Below are 17685 nucleotides of genomic sequence, written 5' to 3'. Positions count from 1 at the left end.
TTGTTTCTTTTTTTTTTTTTTTTGCATATCTGTAGCGTGAGGATCACTACAAAAACATTTATGTTTTACTGGTCTCTCACAGTCTCAGAGCAATTGTACCACACTAAAATCTTAGATAAACTCGTATCGGTTTTAAACATAATGAATATGATTGTCAGCATTCAAGTGCTTGTTCTCCAGTGGAAAGTGTTGGTACATAATTTCTTTTTCATGCTTCTTACTATTTCAGATATTTTGGGATATGACTACTTGGTGTAAGCCAATTCTAACTAAAATATTTTATTTTTACTCTTTTACTGCGTGCCTGATTGCTCTTAACAAGAGTAAAATGTCCTCAGAAGTGGAAGATGATAGAAGTCATGGCAAAATACCAGCTTCTTTATATGCAGGGTTTAGAGGAAGGTCTTCAGCTGCTGTATTGCTCATAGGGGCAAATTGGATCTTCGGTATCTGGTCACATATTAGTGCAAGAGATGCCTCAAAATGGAATTATACCCAGAAATAAAATACCTTTCCTCTTATTTCTGCATCTCCTGAGAAGACCATTGCAGAAATGGCTGCCTGTTGGGATGAGCTCTCTGCCTTGCAGGTATTACCTGCAATGGTGACCACAGATCCCCAGATAATTTAATTTCTGTTTAGAGGCAAGATGAATGTAGAAGACAGGAACACTACAAAATGGTTTTATCTGTGGGCAATCAGGCCAATCAAATCCATGAATCACTCACAATCTTTCATATGCATCTGCATTGCTAGAGATACAGCTAACTATAAAGGGAAACATTACAGATGGGGGGTAGATGAGATGGGCAACAAGGTAGGTCAGTAAAATCTGCATCAAATACATGTTTGTTAAACCAGAATTTATTTTAATGGCTAGGGGCTAAGCCCAAAGAGTAAGGGCTCAGGGCAGAAATTGAGCTTCTAAATCTAAACCAGAAATGGTGGAAAAACCCCAGTGAGCTGAGCCTGACCTTGCACCAGGCCTCAATTCCCAAGTCAGCTGACATTTTTTTTAAGGTAAACTATTCAGCTGTAGAGAGCCTCTCTGCAAGTGCCCAAATTGCTCTGGTTCAGCAGGGCCAAGCTACTTGGAACTGATGTGGATCTCAACTCAGTCAGGAACTAAAAATGACGTGTCGCTCTGTGCAGATCCCCAGAGCAGCTCAGTTCAAGAAGATAATCTTCAAATCTCTCTAATGTATGCCAGTGGGACCGGGTCTTCACAAAAGCAGCTGTGCCTGTTTCCTCTAGAAGGAGTTTTTCTGTGATATAGTACAGTGGATAAAACGTCTATCTGGGAGGTGGAAGGTCTGAGTTCAGGGCCCGTTCTTTGCGGATCAGAGATCTGTTGTCACATTGATGTCTGGGTGCATCAGTATTCGCCTGAAACCAGCTTCAAAGCTCCATCACTCTCATTTGTGAGCCTGGTGAGGCTCTGTGCAAGAATGCTCACATTAGCACTGTTCACAACGGGGTAATGCCATGGCTTCAGGGAGGGCTGACAAGCAGCAGGTTATTGGCTGCAGTCAGCATGCGTTGCGATGGTGGTGGTACCTCTGAGCCCAGCGGCTCACCTTGGGCACGTTCCTGCTTTGAAGCAAGCACAACTCTCCATGAAGTTACTGATTTTTGACAGAAGTGCTCATCACAGGCCAGCAGTGCTATTCGGCACTTGGGATGTGCAGCCATCAGGTCAGTACGTGCAACCCGTACCAGTCACTCGTCTGCTCACTGAGGATTTCACCCATGAGAACACATTCAGGAATATCCGCTGGATGGCACTCTTGTGCCATCGAGTATGTAAGCATTTGTGATTTTATTTGGCTGCAAATGCAGACGTCTTTCAAAGACAAAGAACTGAGTTCACTTCTGTATGCTGTCATAAATTTGGAGTGATTTCACGTAAAGCATTCAATTTAATTTAGAATTGCAGCGTACCTGAGAGAAGAATGCGAACCAGATGTTGAGAAGCAGTATTTTGGTTATTGATTCTGCCAGTGAAGTTTTGAACAATTTATGAAACTTAAATTCAAAGAGCAGGCAAAGAGGCTGTGGTCAGAAAAGACCAAGGGCGCACAGCTTCAGTTCTTCTGAGTTACTAGAGGCTGCACTGAGTTCTAATAACTGACCCTGTCACTTTTACATGCCAGTGGTTTTTACTCCTAAACCTGCTGTATCATACACACCATTCCATAAAGATAGAAGAAAAATCTTTTATGGCTGGCTGTAAAACAAGAAGCTACCTTAATTCCAAAAGTCAACATTTTAAATCATTGTTTTAAAGTTTCTAGTTTCTGTTGGGAGAATGTTTCAATATTTTCTACTCCTAAATACTGGGGTTTTATTTTGAAACATTTAGAAAATGTCTTGATTATTTTCACATTACTATTTTTTTAATTGAAAATGAATTCTAGTTTAACAAGAAGAATTCAAATTTTGGATTAAAACTGCATTTTTTAAAAGTTGTGATTTACACAGAAAGAGAGTCATAGCCACAAGAACCCTTTAATAAAGATAACACATTTGGCTTAGCTTACAGTACATGTGTTGTGTATCAATGCAGAGCACGGAAGAAAACCAGGCATTTTCTGTAAATACTTTTGAAGATCAGGGAAATGTTGTCATGAAATTTGTGCTTCTGCTTCTTTTCTCTTGGTCCTCTCTTTCCCCTGTAAAGATCTCCAGTTCTTCCAAATCTGAATCTGTACATCACTCTGAATACCAGGAATTCTGGTAAGTTCAAGTGCTCTTTCAGCAAAGTCACTTTTTCTACTTCCGTTTCTTCTAGAACCAGTGAAAGAGCAATATTTAACATAAGTTGAATCACTTTCTGTTTTGGAGCTGGTAGCATATCTCTGGTTTTGGTAAGGGAAGGAAGTGCCAAGGAGGTGGTTGAGTCACCATCCCTGGATGTGTTTAAGAACCATTTGGGTGTGGTGCTCAGGGACATGATTTAGCAGAGAGTTGTTAGTTAGGGTAATATGGTTAGGTTGCAGTTGGACTTTTGATCTTCAAGGTCTTTTCCAACGTGAGCAATTCCATGATTCCATTTCTGTGATGCTTGGCAGATTTCCCTTACCTGTGCTGAGTGTGCTCAGAGGGAAACCTGGCAGGATTCAGGTAAGCATACTGAAGGATACCTATCCTGTCCTCCCTAGTTTTGGCTTGTTCTGGGAGTCTCCATAGCCCTAGCACGATTTGTTCAGTCAGGGAAGATACTATAAATTAAGGAATGGCTTTTATGGCTGAACAACTCAGCAACCTCAATCTGTTCAGAGAACAGGATGGAAACTTCCAACTCATCTGCCCTTCCATCTCTCCACTTAATGCTGGGACATGCAGCATCCACATTTGATAGAGTGATCTACAATTACCCTACAAGGAACATGCATCTCCCCTCACTTTCTTTATGTTCTATTTCCATTTATTGAAGAGCTGGTAGTTAACTTTTTTTAAAAGATTTTTTTTTTTAATGGTAATACCGTAGGGTTATGTTCTTATTTACGGTTTCTTTGCACTAGATATTTTAGATACTGGTAGCTGAGAGAGATGCTCTGTCACAGAGAGCTTACAAGCTCCAGGTAGCACAAGTGGAGGATTGGGGGCCAGAGAAATCAAGCGTTTGCCCAAGGTCACATGCTAAATCCATGGCAATGTTCATCTACCCAATCTGATTATCTAATGCATGTAGGCACCAAGGCATGTTCTGGTGTATGTGTGAACCACAGGAATGCTGAAACTGGGGAAGTTCATTTCAAGTTAAAAAAAAATAAAAATGAGAGAGTCACAAAGAAAGAAAGGATAAGAAAGGGATGCTTGGCACTACTGGAAGACTTGCAAGAAATTTTCACTTTTCCATTCTTTGAATACTTTGGAAATGCATAAACTCTTGGGATCTGCATTTTAAAATGTTGTTGCAAACTGGAATAACATCTGTTAAATGCAGCCAAGAAACATCTGGTTTTCCCTTCCCAGAACCCTGCGCTGAGGCAGCCGTTTTCCTGTCAGCTATGACGAGGAGCGAAATCAGTTCAATAGGTCAGTCTGTTCTCTCTATTGCTGAGTGCTACGTTTCCTAATAAAACAATGGCCAACAATGAGAGTACTAAGGGGAAAAAAGATTCTCTGTAATGTACATATTAGTCTACAAAGCCAAACAACAAACAAACCAAAGTAATGTTTAGCTTTAGACTGAGTTAAATAACTGGTAAGAGCAGAGCTATCAAGCGTTAGAAAGAGCACCAAGGACTGTATGGAACTGTAAGATTTATTAATCCAGTAATGGTCTATCATTCATCAGTGGGAATAACAGTGTGAAAATCTCACATTGTGGTTGCTGGGCTTTGGATTTGGCTCTCTCCAGTGCAATGGCCTAGGGGAAGCTGGTCACCAGTATTCAGTGTATTCATTGCAAAGCTGTTGTAACTCTCAGCTCTTGTCTGAGAGGAGCAGGCAGAGCAGCAGCTGCAGAGTCAGAGATGGTCGATGCCCTGTATCACCGTGCCTTCAAGAGCTGCTCCTTTCAGTGGAATCAAACTCAGAACAGCTGAGGGGCGAAACACAAGAGGAGTCAAAGGCATCAAGTAGAGAGGACTGTGTTTATGCAGACATCAGTTCTTCCATATTTCAGCTCTTTGCACTTTGACAATGCCTTGGACAAACAAATGTTATTGAGAATTGCGTCGTTTCCCCCTTCATTTTAAGAATTGAACCAAGATTCATAAAGGCATTTAGACGCTTGAGCTTACTCTGAAATCTTCAGACGTTAAGAGCGTAAACAATTTTGAAAGCATGTGCTGAGATCTGATATTTAATTTCCAAGGAAAATCTGTATCATTCAGCTATTAGATGAGGTGGGAGAACACTCTGTATTCTTACTGAGAATTCTTGAAAAGCTGGAAAAAGAAATTCTGTGACCTTCTGCTATGAGCATTTTGGTGAGGCAAAATGGCAATGCTATTGGTCACTGGAGCCATAGTTCTTGAATGTAATTTGCTACCACTCACTTGCCTGAAAAGCAAAAGTAGTTGGGAGTAGAATTTTTTTTTTTTCTCTCAATTGTGACTTTTTCCCTTCATTGTCTCTGCAATTATAATACTAAGGAAGTGAGTCCTAATCTGAGTTTCCAAAATGGAATTAGAGATGCAGTGCTTTCTGTGGCAGGGCCTTGCGATGTGCTGATGGTGTGAATTAGCTCCTGGGGTCAGGCTTACGTGCACAGAGGAAACTTGCTAAAGGCCGATAGAGTGCAGGAAGGGAAAAGGGAGTTGTATAGCCTGTGGGCAGTTGCTAGCAGCTTCCTGATACTATTTACTTGGTGAAACCTTTCGTTTCCTTTAGAGCATTGTTTGTCTTTGCTCTCTCCATCGCCAGGGTTGAGTGTCTGCATTGTTCTTGTGTCTGTTGTAGGTTGCTCTGCACTCTGATTCAGTCTGATACTGAAGTGACTGTTCCCCAGCCAGTCTGTTGTTATCTAAAATCACATAGTGATATGGCCCACTCATACCCCAACTAAACTGCAGCCAAATGAATTCTTTAATTAAATTAAAATCTGGTCTGACTGCCAAGACTGTGCTGTTGTACTTCATGAATAGCAAGAAAGGGCTACAATACATGCATATGGAAAATGCTGCTGACAATGAATAGTTGGGAATGGAATGTACCAGTTTACTCTGTGATCCAAGGGCTTGTAGCCTGTTTTGCTCAATGTTGCCTCCATCTGTTTCTTTAGCTTCACCTGATTTCTGTACTTTGTATTTGGCACATATGCATGTATCTCAGCACAGTTAGGGCTGTGTGTTTGGCATATCAGTGTTCAGAATTGCTGTGTTTTATAGAATCACACTCGGCGTTTATTGAAGAACCAGCGTTAATTACAGAAGAAATCTTACATGCTGTGAATGTTTCTACGCAGCTTGTGTTCCAACTTAGTCACACTGGTTGATTTCGGATTTTCTCTTATCTGGAGCTTTATGTAGGAACGAGGGACATCTAGTGGCTCACTGGAATATAGCAAATGTAGATAAGCTCACGAAGGTGTGTCGGCAAAGCAGTCAATACAGCGATTATCAAAGATCTTCCCAGTGCTCGAAGTGCAATTTAAATATATTAAATGACTTTATCTTAGATTATAATACTGTAGGGTTCGTTTTATTTTTGTGTTTCTGTCTACTTGTGAAAAGACGAGCAGATTCTGAAATGTATGTAGGTTAAAAATGTATTTGCTACCTATTTTGAGGAGGACATATTTTCATTCACTGAAAGAAGCTGGGTAATGGGATGGATAGACAACAAAGAACACAGACTCTACATAACTCTTTTTCTTTTTAAAACAAATGAGCATGATCATTTTATGCATGGGAATTCAGGATGTGATTAATTAGACCAGGCATAACTGATCACGTACTGACTGATCACTCACTGACTAAGAAGAACTGCCAAAAAAACTAGCTAAATGGATAATTTCTCTTTTTCTGCAATGCTTTGCCTATTTTAATATGTAATTAATTATTTACTTTAGTAAGAAGCCCAGTCTGACTCATGATTTTCTTTTCCCTCCTTTATCTTTACTCTGATCAGTAACTATTTGTTATTTAATTACTTTTGTTACAAAAGATGAGATGCACATCTTCAAAGAAGCAAGAGTATCTATAACACGTTATAAGCTCTCTTTGTATTGCGAGCCTCTTTGTTTTAGGTTTATTATTCTGTCTTTTTGTATTGAGTGCTGAAAGTCCACATTGACCTGAACGATGTCAATCTATTTTATGGCTCAGTCCAGGAACAGTTCTTGACCTTATAACTGAAACTGAGAGAATCGACATCTGATGGTCAAGGACTGTTGGCTCAGAACGTCTCACTCCTATCCCACCCCCACAACATAACCAGTTTAATTTACACAAGAGGAATTTAGAGTTGGCAGCAACACGACAAAAGGATGCAGCCTGTATATAAAGAGGGAGGCTTCTCCACAGATGAGATGAGAGCAAATAATTGACAAATATTAAGACAAATAGTCTGGAGAGAGCAACAGGAGGCATTCTGTCTCACCTGAGATGCTGATAAAACCTGGAAGCCATAGGAGTGTGATCAGACTAAAAAAACTAATCACTTGCTATTTTGCAAAGATGTGTAACTCAAGATGCTTTTTCTTTTCACCAAGAAGTGATGACTAAGAAAATCTGTTGCTAAACAAGTGCCTTTTGTTTTTCTCTCCCCTTTTTGCTCTGAACAAGCAACGTAGAAGCTTGTAGGCCATGGTAGAACTAAGAAAATCAGCATGAAGCAAGCAGAAAGTTCTCCCATTCTGATGGCCCACGTCTTACACTGAGGAGAAGGATTCCCAACCCATCTATGTGTCTTTAAAATGACACAGGAGCAGATATCTAAGCACTGCTCAAGATTGTGTCAGGACATTGGGACCCAGAGATGAGTCCACTGATTCAGGCTGATGTGGAATAGGGTTGAATTTATGGAATTCACTGGTTCATCAAGGCTCACTGAAAGTGATGACTTTTGGGGATTAGCAAGTAGCAACATACCAAAAAATTGATAGCTTCTGCATTATTAAGATTAATGAAGGCATTTCTTCAGACAAAGGTGTAAGCAACCTTCATTATTGTGATACAAATCCTAACTTTAAACTCCTGAGGCAGTAGTGCCCTAGAATGTACAGCGTTGTATTGCTGGGGTCCCACTTGTCTCCAGATTTTTCAACAGTACTTAATTGGGCAGAGATGCTACAATGAAAAGAGCTTCCAGAAAGATTTTACTGTTTGGGCCTTTAGCAATTGCTGTATTTTGGATGTGAACATAGATACACCAAACCCTACTTCTGGCAACATTCAGACTACATTTACCAGTATTATGGAAAATTTAACCAAATTCATTTTAGCTGACAAATCATTCAGTCTTTCTATTCCAGACATTTCTGGGAAAGAATGGCAAAGCTGAAGTATGCTTGACCAAATGAAATACCTGATGCAAGTGGGATCTATTATCAGAGTGAAGAAAAAGAAGCGGGCTGGTGTTTTAATGAATGTTTGTTGAATGGGAAGGCAATGGCTTCTTAAACCTCCACCTTTGCCACTGCAAGGTTGTGGTTACAATCTTACTGCTTTGTTGATTGAAAGGGCAGTACGAAAAAATAAATCTGAAGTTACATAAAATTCTGCCTGGGTAATTTTCCTTGTGAAGAGATTTAGGAAAGTTTAACAACCCTGTACTGGCCCAAGCTTAGGTGAAAAGAGAGTGTATTTTTGGGATAGATTGGAGTATGCCTTGCACGGACTGTGAGTGAAAATGGTAAATGGGAGAGCTGAGATCCAAGACCTGACATCCCTCAAGCATAAGATCTCTTACTGTGCTGGAAATCAGCCTGGAATTCCTCTGCTTTTGCTTCTGCTTTTGTTGGAGTGCCAACAGCAAAAAAACTGTGACTGCTAAACTCAGGTTTCCCCTCCTGCTGCCCTACTGCTTTGACTTAGGCAGTGATGGGTACATGTTTCTAACTAGTACAGACAAATACAAATTTCCTTTAACTAATCTTCCTCTGGCAAGGTGAGTCATCGTACAGAAAAAGCTGTTTCTGCTTGTTCTCTGTTCAGATCACAGTCCAGTCCAAGCTCCAAAAAAGGCCAAGCCAGTAGCAACAACTCTGACCCTCTTTGTTCTCTCATAGTACCTGAGGGAAAGCTGGAGAGGCGTCTGTAGCTGCAAGCTTTCTGCAGGGAGTGATCTTCCTTGGAAATTACTTTGAAAGAAGCTGGCAAGGATCCTGGCAAGAACTTAGCCTTTGCTGTCCATGTTTCCCCATCTGTCAAAACATGGCATAAGCCTTCCCTCATTCACAACATTATTGTGAGGATTCATCAGTTAACACGTTTACATCACTGAATGGGATTTCCTATTCTAAATCACCTAGACTTCAGTTCCTAGGAACACAAATGCATCTCAGCATTCTTAAAGACCTTTTCTCGTACCCAAATTCTTCTTTGCTTTCTGCTACTGCAAGACGTAGTTGATGCTAGAGTTGAACTTGAACACCTGAAAGCAATTTCTACAGTCAGACTGAATTTTCCTGAGCAATGAAGTAATCAGCAAAGGAAAAGTAATTCTTCAATTTCTGATTTTCCTTTTCATTACTGTTGGAAATGATTTATTCATCACTGTGCTTATGACTAAAATTTCTCAGGGCTTTTCTGACTCCTTGGTGTTATCATGAGAAACAATCTTAATGTATGTCATGAGGAACAATCTTAGCATATATTTATGAAACACATTTCATTTGAGAGATCTCTCAGAGGATTAATTGTGATCTAAAGTAGAGTTATCTGTAAACATAACTCCACTGCAAATACCAAATGTGTCTGTTTTGCATGCTGCTGGAGTCCTACCACTTGCCACAAAAAGGCAACTGTGTCTGGAACAGAAGACAGCAGAAGACCAAAATGTTTCCAGTACCTCAGACACAAAGTGTTCTACGCAACTGAAATTGCACAGGCAACCTAAGAAAGCAAAATGATCTGCAAGCATCTGTAATTAACTTCATGACATAGCTATCAATGTATTTTTGATAAATTTATTTTAGGATGTGAGCTACCCAGATCTGGAGGTGATGACCATAGCTGTAGTCTTGATGCTTTCTGATCACCCAAGTTATCCTCTCACATACATCCTACCCTGGCCTGTGAAACATGCCATTATTTTCTCTTTCCCTGCCACGATCCCTCTGCATCTTTCTTTCTCTCTTACTGCCTTCTATAAAACTAAACTCCTGTTTTGTTTTATTTTGTTTTGGTTTTTTTTCTTCATTTCCACACACTGTAATTTCTTCCCATCTTTTTTCCCAAACTCTGAGCTACTTCTCCATCCAACTATCAAGTACTGTATGCTAACATAGGGGAAAACCCACAGTCTCACATAGGCAAAGAGAAACATGAATAACACTTCATATGAACTTTACAGAGAAAGTGCTCAAACCCTTCAACAAAGTGCCCAGCGAAACTGGAAGTTACAGCCTTAGAGAGATTCACAGGCAGACTGAACAAGGCCCTCTGCAACCTGATCTAACTCCGAAGTTAGCCCTGTTTCAAGTGGGAAAGGATTAGGTGATCTGCAAAGGTTCCTTCTCATCAAAATTATTTTGTGATTGCATAATTCTAACTTGAAGGAAAATAGGGAAAAGAAATAAAAATTTAAGAGAAAGATGGCTTTCTGGCAAGAGAAAAAAGGAACACCACAAAACAAACCAGAACCATGCTGAGTTGGTCTGCTTTTCATCTTGCCTGCACTGAAGTAATTCAGGATGAAATCAGATGAATGTTAAAATTAGCAGAGAACCAAGAAGAGATTCAATACCAACATACCTGTGGTTACTTAAGGCTTGCTTTATCTGCCTGAACTTTAGGCCATGGGAGCAGAGCAGGGGAATTCTCAAACTCTGCAGAAGTAAATGTATTAGTGATTTTAATCCTCATTCCTCAATCTCCTAAATAAGTCATTATGACTGCAATTTTCAATGTAACCCATCTTCACTGTGCAGGACAACGAAGGATGATTAAACCTTTAATCAGAACAAGCACTAATTAGAAAAGTTCCTGGAGTCTTATGGAGAAAACAGTTTTGCGTTCCAGTTTATTTCCCTATTACTGTTTTTAAAATATAGAACCCCCAAAGGTAAGCTGTTAAACTGAAAGTCAATGCAGGAGCTTGAAAATGACGGTGACCTACAGTGGGTGATCTTAATGCTGAAAATGGAATTAATTGCATGAAAATGTCACAGGAATTTTTTAACACAAAAAAAGGAAATCTTAAGGGCAAGCGAAATGGCCTAACAGAGTATTCAGCAATTCCAAACACAACATAAAAATGTTGTGTTCTTAAGAATGTAGTGAATTTTCCCCTGACAGTGTTTTGTGAGGCTATAACAGAAAGAAAAGTACCCTGGCAATATGTGAAAATAATTCTGTATTAGTCACTTGATAAAACCGGACAAAACAGATAAGTTTTCAGGCCTGCAGGTGTTTCTTTAGTCTGAACTAGAAACTGCTATTTTCAAAGATAAATTCAGGTTAAGAACAATTGTGTCAAGGTAGGATATCTGCTTTGCTTTGAGTGTTTACTGATTTCTTCTTTAAAGGCTTGGGAAATAAATGATGACCTGGGGAATAAATTAATAGCAATACAGTCCTGTAGATGGGTAATTATTTCTGAAGTAAGCTTACAATTAGAAAGGGACCTAGGGAGTAAAACGTATCCCAGCATATCTGCATAAAATCACATTGACTCCCCATGATATTTGTAAGCCTTTTTGCTTATGTTCCTTTAGAAAACGTTAATTGGAGTCCTAAGTCACTTAGGTGCTTTAGATGATAGTATTTTCACTGGAAAAAGCAATAAAGAAGTGAGGGTAGTGCCAAGAAGGGGATGCTCTTGAGTCTACTGGTTATGCACTCCAAGCAGTGGCTGTGGGAGCTGACTGTGTGCAAATCATTGTGTTTAGCAAGGTCAGTGCTTGAGATGTCATACACACAAACCATAGAGGGAACTGAGCAGTGCTCTAAGGTGGCTCATCTGTAAAACATCTTTCAGGCTACTCCTAGTAATGAGGTAAGTATTGTTTTCCTAATTTATCACTTCTATTTACTGAAACTGTTTGTTTTGAGAGAAGGTTGGGAAGGCAAAGAAGGAATGTAATTCTCTGTTATTGGCCATTCAGGGGTTTTGAAGGTGTTACTTTTTCAATCACCTACAACAGTTTCCTTGTTTTCACAATGAGTACATGATATCATATCCTGAGCCCTTCCCTTTTCATGCAGCTCTGCAAAGCAAGAGGAGGAGTCCAGCCCCGGCCAGCGTTGCCCTGCTCAGAACACAGGAGCTGCTCCTGCCATCCCCTGCCTGCTGCTCCCCAGGGAACTGCAGCTCTGGGACAGGCTCCCTTGGCACGGTGAGTATCAGCTATGAAAGCAGACAGTCTAACTAGCTTGTGAGGTGGCACTGGAGAATGATCAGCTCTCTGTGTTTGTGTATATGTGCAGTTGGTGACACAAACACACGTGAAACGAGAACTTGCTTGCATTTTCCAACACTTGAGGTGAGAAGCAAAAGCTGTTTCCTGGCCCAGCTGGAGTGAGAAAAAGGAGAGCAGAAATGGGGAGGGCTTTTGGGGTACAGGGACTGGCTTACAATAGGGGCAGGGTGCAGGAATAGGACAAGGTGCATGCATCCTGTGAGCCAGCCTGGTGTAGGCAGACAGGAAAAAACAGCTGCTGAAATTTATGCAGAAGAAGCTTCAGAGTGAGCACGTGGACCTCTTGTTTATTCTTAATCTGGTTTGCCCTAATGAATGCAGAGCTAGCTAGTAATAAATGATATATGGAAAGAACAAAAGAACCAGTCTTCTGTACTGGTCTCCACTCATCCTTGGGGCATACAGGCCAAGTAAACATATGAATAGTGAGTCAATGATTCCTTTTAATACAGCTTCATAACCCTTGCTGTTGTGGTTACTTCAGCACTTCTCCATCTTGGCCTTTTAGCTCTACAATGCAGAAAGAATGGAAGATTAAATTGTAAGGTTCTGCCACTCCTGGTGGAGGGCCCAAGGTTCTGTCTGGATATCTCTGCTGCGCTAAGTAGAGATATATTAGCTATATTAAATATATATTTATGATTACAGTGTATGAGTAGCTTAGTATGTTCTGGAATTTACATTGTAGAGGTGTTATAATGAAAGCAAATGATTGTAAGATCCACTTACATTTATATTTACTAAATGATCTTGTACAAGTTATTTCTTAATCTGCAAGATTGCTTTTTAAGGGATGGAAACCCCAAGGGGCACTTGTCCATACCAGAGTAACAAACCAGCATCATTCTAGAGCTTGGCGAGAAGCTTAAGATAATGGTTTACCCACAGACCTCAGTCTGTTTTGAGTGGAACCTACAGAAAGCATCAGTGATGTTTAGGAATATAAAAATAACAACAACTAGCTTTAGAAAAGCTGCATCCTTTCCCCAAACAGTCTTTGGTACAGGCAGCCTTATGAGAAACATGTGAATATATCATTGATTGCACTACACTATCCATTTCTCCTTTGCTCATTGTGGGTTTGACTGGTTCATTTCTGGGGTCACAGAACAACGGCAGTAGAAATTGTTGCCTTGCATCACATCAGCTGCATTGAGCTTGCCAGGAATGGAAGGTACGCAGTTCTCTTCAGTTAGAAGTTGCCGGACCCTCTTCTGTTGCAGACATATTTAATTTTGCAGCAGAACAAACGTGCTTTTTCTCACCATATTCATTATAAGAGTAAAAGGTTGTTAGGGTCATGATGCTCTGGGACTGCTGCACACAACTCTGAACTCCCTGCCTGCAGAATGGCCTGTGCCAGGTGCAGTTAAAGCCAGGTGCTCAGCTGCCCAACAGACTTCACAGCACATTTTGTTAATGCTTATCAGCTAGTAGCTGGCTTGTGCTCTGCAACACAGCTGTTTCTTAACTCTTTTGTTTCATAGAACATCACAGCAGACACTCACATTGCCATGTAATTGTTTGTTTCTTGAATTCACTGAGACCTTCATTTCAATGTTTCATGGCAGTGGGTTCAGCAACAATGTGTTTTCTCTAAGAAACGTGACTTCCTTTCTCTAGATTGAAATCTTCTGCCTTTTGCTTTTGCCGTTAATGCAAATCTACTTCTGGATCATAAGAGAAAAAGCCACCTTAGTCTTTAATTGAAGAGAGAATCATATATTTTTCTTCTTAGTTGTAGTTTAGTCAGTGTCTAGTTTGTTTGCATGCTTTTTATTTTCAATTTATAAACTTTTCAAGGGCTTCACCCACAGTTTTTCCTGTTGCTAATTATTTTGTTGTCATGCTTAAAAAATTCAGAGATGAAAGAGAAGTGAGCTTCCTTTATAGAAACCACCCAGCTCTGCTCCTGTATCCTGTTTATAAATGTGTTTAATAATAAATTTTCCACCACCTTACATCCAAGAACTTTTAGGTATGCAGCAAACATTTAATTAATCTCACAAAGAACGTGTGAGGTAGGTTCCCTCATTTTACAGGTGAGATGGAGAGTGAGGCAGTTAAATTAAGTGACTTGACTAATATCACACTGTGAGTCAGTGCTAATGCTGAAAATAGAATTTATGTCTCCAGGTTCCCTGCCCCATGCTTTAATCATCATTACCAGACTTGACTCTAAAGTTGAGCAAATTCCTTGAATGACTAAAATAAATATTCTCAGTTCCATGCTGGATTATTATGTTTTACTTCATGTAAACAACTGAAACATTTACAAAAGTCTTCCATGCTTAGGACTTTTAGTCTTTTTTGTTCAGATGTAGCTTCAGATATCAGCTGCATATATTTTGCAAAAAAAAAAAAAAAAAAAAAAAAGGAACACACTTGAAACACACTCATTGATGTGAATGCAGGAATGCTGTTGTTCGTACTCTCAACAGCAGGTCCACTTAATAATATCTATAGCTTCAGTAAATGCAGCATTGTAAAGGTATTGCCCCACAGAAAGAAGAGTGGCTGCTAGTTATGCTGTCATGAGTGAATGAAAATGTAGCCTGAAGCACAAAATAGCAACTGCATCTACAGAAAAACCTGCTTAGACACGCAATTCTGAACTGTATCATCTCTGAATAAACTGGTGCATAAAGATGTACAATCCTTGAAAACTTGTTTGAACAAATAGTACCCATGTTCAGGCTAATCTCATGCTCCAACAACTTTACAGCTTTTTGAGCGCAGTCCATGCTTTTGTTTGTGTTGATGGGACATAAAATATTGTTTTCCAATCCTCAGTGTCTTACCCATTCAATGGTATTCTTCAGCACGGGGAAGAATAAACAGCCCAGGAATATGTACCTGGGCATAAGGCAGAGGAGAGGTAAGGCCCAGGAAAGATAACAGAGCAATACTGTCACCATCCCTTGTTTCCTATTAAAACCGAGTATGGACACAGCTGTCTTTTACACAGACTTACACAATGTTTTGTATCACTTTTGCTACATGTGAGACAAGCAGCACAAGGCTGTGGCCCGTCTCCTAGATTTCTGTAAGGACTTTTGCTGCATGTAACAAGTGGAGCATTGCTGGGCAAAGAGCCTTTCAACTTCATTGCAGTTTAACAACAAAGTACCTTAAAAATTCAACCACTTAATTTTTGAATGCAGATTACACTCCTAGGTGTTAAATCAGCTGTATTTATAGGTGTCATGCTGTATTTATAGAAACAACTCCAAAGTAGTGTGATGTAAAGAAGTGAGAGTCACTTCCTGACTATTTAGCTGGAGTTAAGCAGAAGGTTCCAGGTAACAAGCCATGGGGATATGTTCCACAAGGCCATCCTGTCTCCTCTCCAGGGCCATGTCGTGTTCCCTTTGGGTTTACCCTCTCTCATCATTTGGGCTCTGCTATTAGTGGTCAGATGTCACTAGCCAGTGTTGCTCCAGTTTTGCTTTCCATTTCTGTTTGAAATAAAGGTGTTTTTCTTACAGACTTTGTAGAACAGCCTGATGGAAAGGGATAAGCAGTTTGTGAAAGTACTGTGCCCATCTACCAGGCCTCAGAGATGGTGCCTCTCCAAGGGGTTGTTGAAAACTAGGCATGGATTGCCTGAATGGTCTGGTAGGAGAGACCTCTGTGACTTTCATAGACTTTGAAACCAAACCTAAAGCAATGCAAACTATTAAAAATATTTATCTGGCTGCTCACTCGTGTTCCCTTTTATCAATAGTTCCTATGACTAAGCCAACAAATGTAATGGTAATAATGTCTGAGGAATGGCAAATGCAAATGAAGCATTAGCTAATATTTGGGGAAACTGAAATTCCTGAGAACAGGCTTGAAACTGCACTGTGCCTAGGTGTTCTCTTCCAGGTTGGGAATAGAAAGAAGTCTTTGTGGTCTGTGTGTCTGAGCAAAACAAAACCAGTTGAAATCAAATACATGACTTTAGACAACAAGCCAGCCTGTATGACTGAATGGACATCGTGGCATTTTGCATGTTAAGTTCATGAATCTGCTTTCAGTGAAAACCTCCATGTGCCCTGCCTATCTCAGTAATCTCATCCCTGTTCTTTAATAGGCCTATCAGCCTCCTTCTGCTGATTCAGCACAGATAGGAAACATGTTAGGAATGTCAGTTCTTTGCAGTGGTGGGGATTATACACATGGCAACAGGCGATGTTTATGAAAAATATATAACTTCTTTCTTCACTGCCCATAAGGCAGTGAGAAAGAAACTGAGGTACAGCCATACAGCTACTCTGAAGGGTTAATACCATAAATACATTACGTACGCTTGCAAAACTGAGAAAGCATTTGTGGAAGTATGTTTCTTACACGTTAGAACTGAAAATGGAACTGAAAAGAAAGTGAAAAGAAATGCATACTGAGGGAGTCAACCCATTTAATCACATTATAGAAATAGAATGAATGGTACAAGGCCAAAGAATGCCACAAGTGACGGAAAAAATCCACTATCAGTTACCTTAATTGGACTAATTATAAAAGGTGGAGTTAGCAATGTAGGCAAGGTACATTTTTCCAACATTCCTTATTATGTGTTAATCATGGCACTGTAAAGATCCAAATATCTTGGATCGTGTAACTTGCTAAATACCACTTGCATGTTTCTTGCTGGAGTTCAGTGCAGCGAGGCAAGTACAAGCTGAAACAGTACAAATGGGGAAGGACTTCTTTCTTTATTAAAACAAGCAGTTTCTGCTGAAACTAGTATTGCTTGAGGACCAGCTTGTGGTTCCAAGTGTCTTTCAGTGCTGACAGCTGAAGACAGTAGCTCTGGGCCAGGAGTTAATGTTTGCTCCTTGCTCTAATGGGCGGATGTGTTTAATTAACCTTTGTTTCTGCAGAAGCAGACTTTCTGGCAAGCTGTAGGAATGCTAAAGAAGGGAAATCTAAACAGCAGCAAACCCAGGCACATTCTATACATCTAGTGCTAGGTAAAGAATGCTAATGCAGACAAGTACTTACTGTTTCCTAGGAGATAGATTTGTACAAGCAATTTTTGTGAAATAAACTTAATATGGTTTCCTTTGGGACTTGCTCCTATTACTTTCACAAGACCTGGCTATGATGCACTGCCTGTGGCACTTGTCTCCAGTGTCTGGTTAAAGACTGGGCACAGCTCTTCAACTGGGGGCTCACAAAAGTCTGTATTCAAGGAGGAAATATTCAGTATCTCTTCTTGAGAGCAGGACCCGACAGCCGTGCTGCTTGTGCCATGTCCAGAATTGGCTTCTACTACAGCTCAAACAGATCCTTCCCAGAGTTTCCAGCAAAGAGCACTTCTTCAGGTTTATAGCTAATTTTTCAGGAGGAGTATGATAAGTCTAATGCAAAGCAAATATGCTTTGCATAAAGTTGCTGGAGGCACTGTTTTTCCTTTGTAGAACTACAGCACCGTAGATTATAGTTCGTACTAATATACCACACTCCCTGGACACAATGTTCCTAGGCCCAACTCTTTGTTTTCCTAAAAATCCTCAACTTTGTGTGTTTTGCAATTGGACAAAATAGAGCTTATCTTCTCTGACCTTCACCAGTTCCACTGTCACAATAGCATTATTGTTTCCTACCTCCTCCCCTCAATAAGCAGTACCCTCCATTCTTCTCACTTCCTTTCTGGCCCAAAG

General features: G+C 40.1%; 1 protein-coding gene across 3 annotated transcripts in view; it reads left to right on the top strand.

The window, feature by feature from the left end:
• RALB (RAS like proto-oncogene B) overlaps window positions 1-17685 on the top strand; it is a 60577-nt gene that overhangs the window by 9001 nt on the left and 33891 nt on the right. For 2 of the 3 annotated variants that reach the window (XM_048954164.1, XM_048954159.1), the window contains one exon: window positions 11823-11953. In XM_048954164.1, coding sequence (XP_048810121.1) covers window positions 11823-11953 — 131 coding nt within the window. Of the gene's footprint in view, window positions 1-11822; window positions 11954-17685 lie in introns of those variants that run through there. The other variant, XM_048954163.1, reaches the window with a different exon arrangement.

This window comes from Lagopus muta, chromosome 8, assembly GCF_023343835.1.
Source record: "Lagopus muta isolate bLagMut1 chromosome 8, bLagMut1 primary, whole genome shotgun sequence".
Taxonomy (NCBI): Eukaryota; Metazoa; Chordata; class Aves; order Galliformes; family Phasianidae; genus Lagopus; species Lagopus muta.
The sequence above is the reverse complement of the archived record's forward strand: the minus strand, read 5'-3'. Positions and strand labels throughout refer to the sequence as shown.